This window comes from Dendrobium catenatum, unplaced genomic scaffold (genome assembly GCF_001605985.2).
Source record: "Dendrobium catenatum unplaced genomic scaffold, ASM160598v2 original_scaffold_201388, whole genome shotgun sequence".
Taxonomy (NCBI): Eukaryota; Viridiplantae; Streptophyta; class Magnoliopsida; order Asparagales; family Orchidaceae; genus Dendrobium; species Dendrobium catenatum.
In genome coordinates this window covers 1-1,552 of record NW_021519804.1, presented here as the reverse complement: position 1 = coordinate 1,552, position 1,552 = coordinate 1, and the positions used below count along the sequence as shown (strand labels likewise).

The following is a 1,552-nucleotide window of genomic DNA, read 5'->3' as shown; positions in this document are numbered from 1 at the left end:
CAAGCATAAGGAATCTTGCAGTTGATTAGTCTCACACTCATGATCCTCTTTTCTAATCTTAAACTAGTTAAACAACATATAATTTGCTGAAAATAATTAATCACAACTATATATATTTCTCCAACTTATAAGACACGTACGTACATCCCAATGATGACAAGAACTGTCACAGCCACAATAATGTTCACCACCAGCTGACTTTGCCTCCCTACCACCACCTCCTCCTCTTTCTCTTCCTTCGGTTTCATTTCAAGCTCTTGCTTCTTCTCCGGCATCGTTGGAGTCGGGGACGGCGGCTTTGGCTGCTCTGTGTCGAGCTTGGGAAAGGTGACGTAGAGAGTATCATCGCTGAAACGTGCTCGGATGCCTCTCATGTCGTAGCCATTGGGGATGTAGTGTTCTGTTTGGAAGCGTCGCCAATGCGTGCGCCGGTCGTCGAGGGTTCGTTGGCCGCTTGTTCTTACTTTGTTGCCACGGTGGTCGATCTGTACCTCCAGTATCAGCTCCTTGCTGAAACCTGTACCATGCACCGGGAAATATGACAGTTAAAGTCAAATTCTCATTTAAAAGCTCATTTTTAATTATTTTAACCAAAATTTAATAAGAATAATGTTAATACTAAAAAATATATTTTTTTGCTGCACTTATTAGAGGCTGTTTGAAAACCATTGACAAAATCAATTTTTAGCACTAGTTTTCATCAATGCTATTTGCATCGATTTTAACCGCTGGTATATCCCTAATCCTATGTATTATTCTTCGATGCTCGCTTTTCCTTACCGATTTCCTTCTCTCTTATCTCTGAAATCCAGCGTGAGGGTCTCCCTCATCCCGTCTATTTCAATCGCTCGTGTGTAGATCGTGTCTTGGATCGGCGGCCGGAGAGTCCACTACGTCAAAGTCCGTTTGCTCACGTCTAGCACTTCCTGATCTCCTTGGCCGGTTATAAACGCTGCTATAAACTAGTGGCAATTATAACCATAGGTATAAGTCAAAATTTGTTCTGCAACAGCCCGCCCTATTTTTTGGTAAAGCGTAAAACAGAAAATTTTATTAAAATTATAGGATTAAAATTTCAAACTAATTTAAATAAAATCCTAAAACATCATATCCACACATGAGTTGAAGATCAAAAACAAATGATTTTGGTTCGAATCAAATTCCATTACCCGCCAAAGAAATATATTTGGTTGATAGATTGAACATAACACGTTGACGAACCTACGATATATATGAGCTAGCTTATGCATGCACATGTATCAGATCATAAATGGCGGAGGAAGAGTTCAAAGATGCCTGGAAGCATTATGCAGAGTGTTTCTGCGTTGTCATTTTCGGTGATCCACCCTGTATAGAGTTTTAATTCTTCATACTTCAGTGATGTTGATGATTCTAAACGGCTGTTCTTCATCTAGGACTCTCTTTGTTTAAAGCTTTCTTTCCTTTCTAATCAGTTATATAAGGGGGCAAGCAATTGGTAAATGGTTCAATATGGGAAGGAGTTTATATAGTGCATATTTGCTAGAGGGGTTAATAAATGATCTGATCATTT

General features: G+C 39.4%; 1 protein-coding gene across 1 annotated transcript; it reads right to left on the bottom strand.

The window, feature by feature from the left end:
• Nucleotides 1–144: 144 nt before the first annotated feature.
• Nucleotides 145–1,411, bottom strand: LOC110100193 (the record flags this gene model as incomplete). Its single annotated transcript, XM_020827613.1, has 2 exons — nt 1,297–1,411; nt 145–517 (listed from the first exon to the last, which is right to left on the bottom strand). Coding segments are annotated over exons 1-2 (488 nt in total), but the record flags the coding sequence as incomplete, so codon positions are not given.
• Between the last annotated feature and the right edge of the window lie 141 nt (nt 1,412–1,552).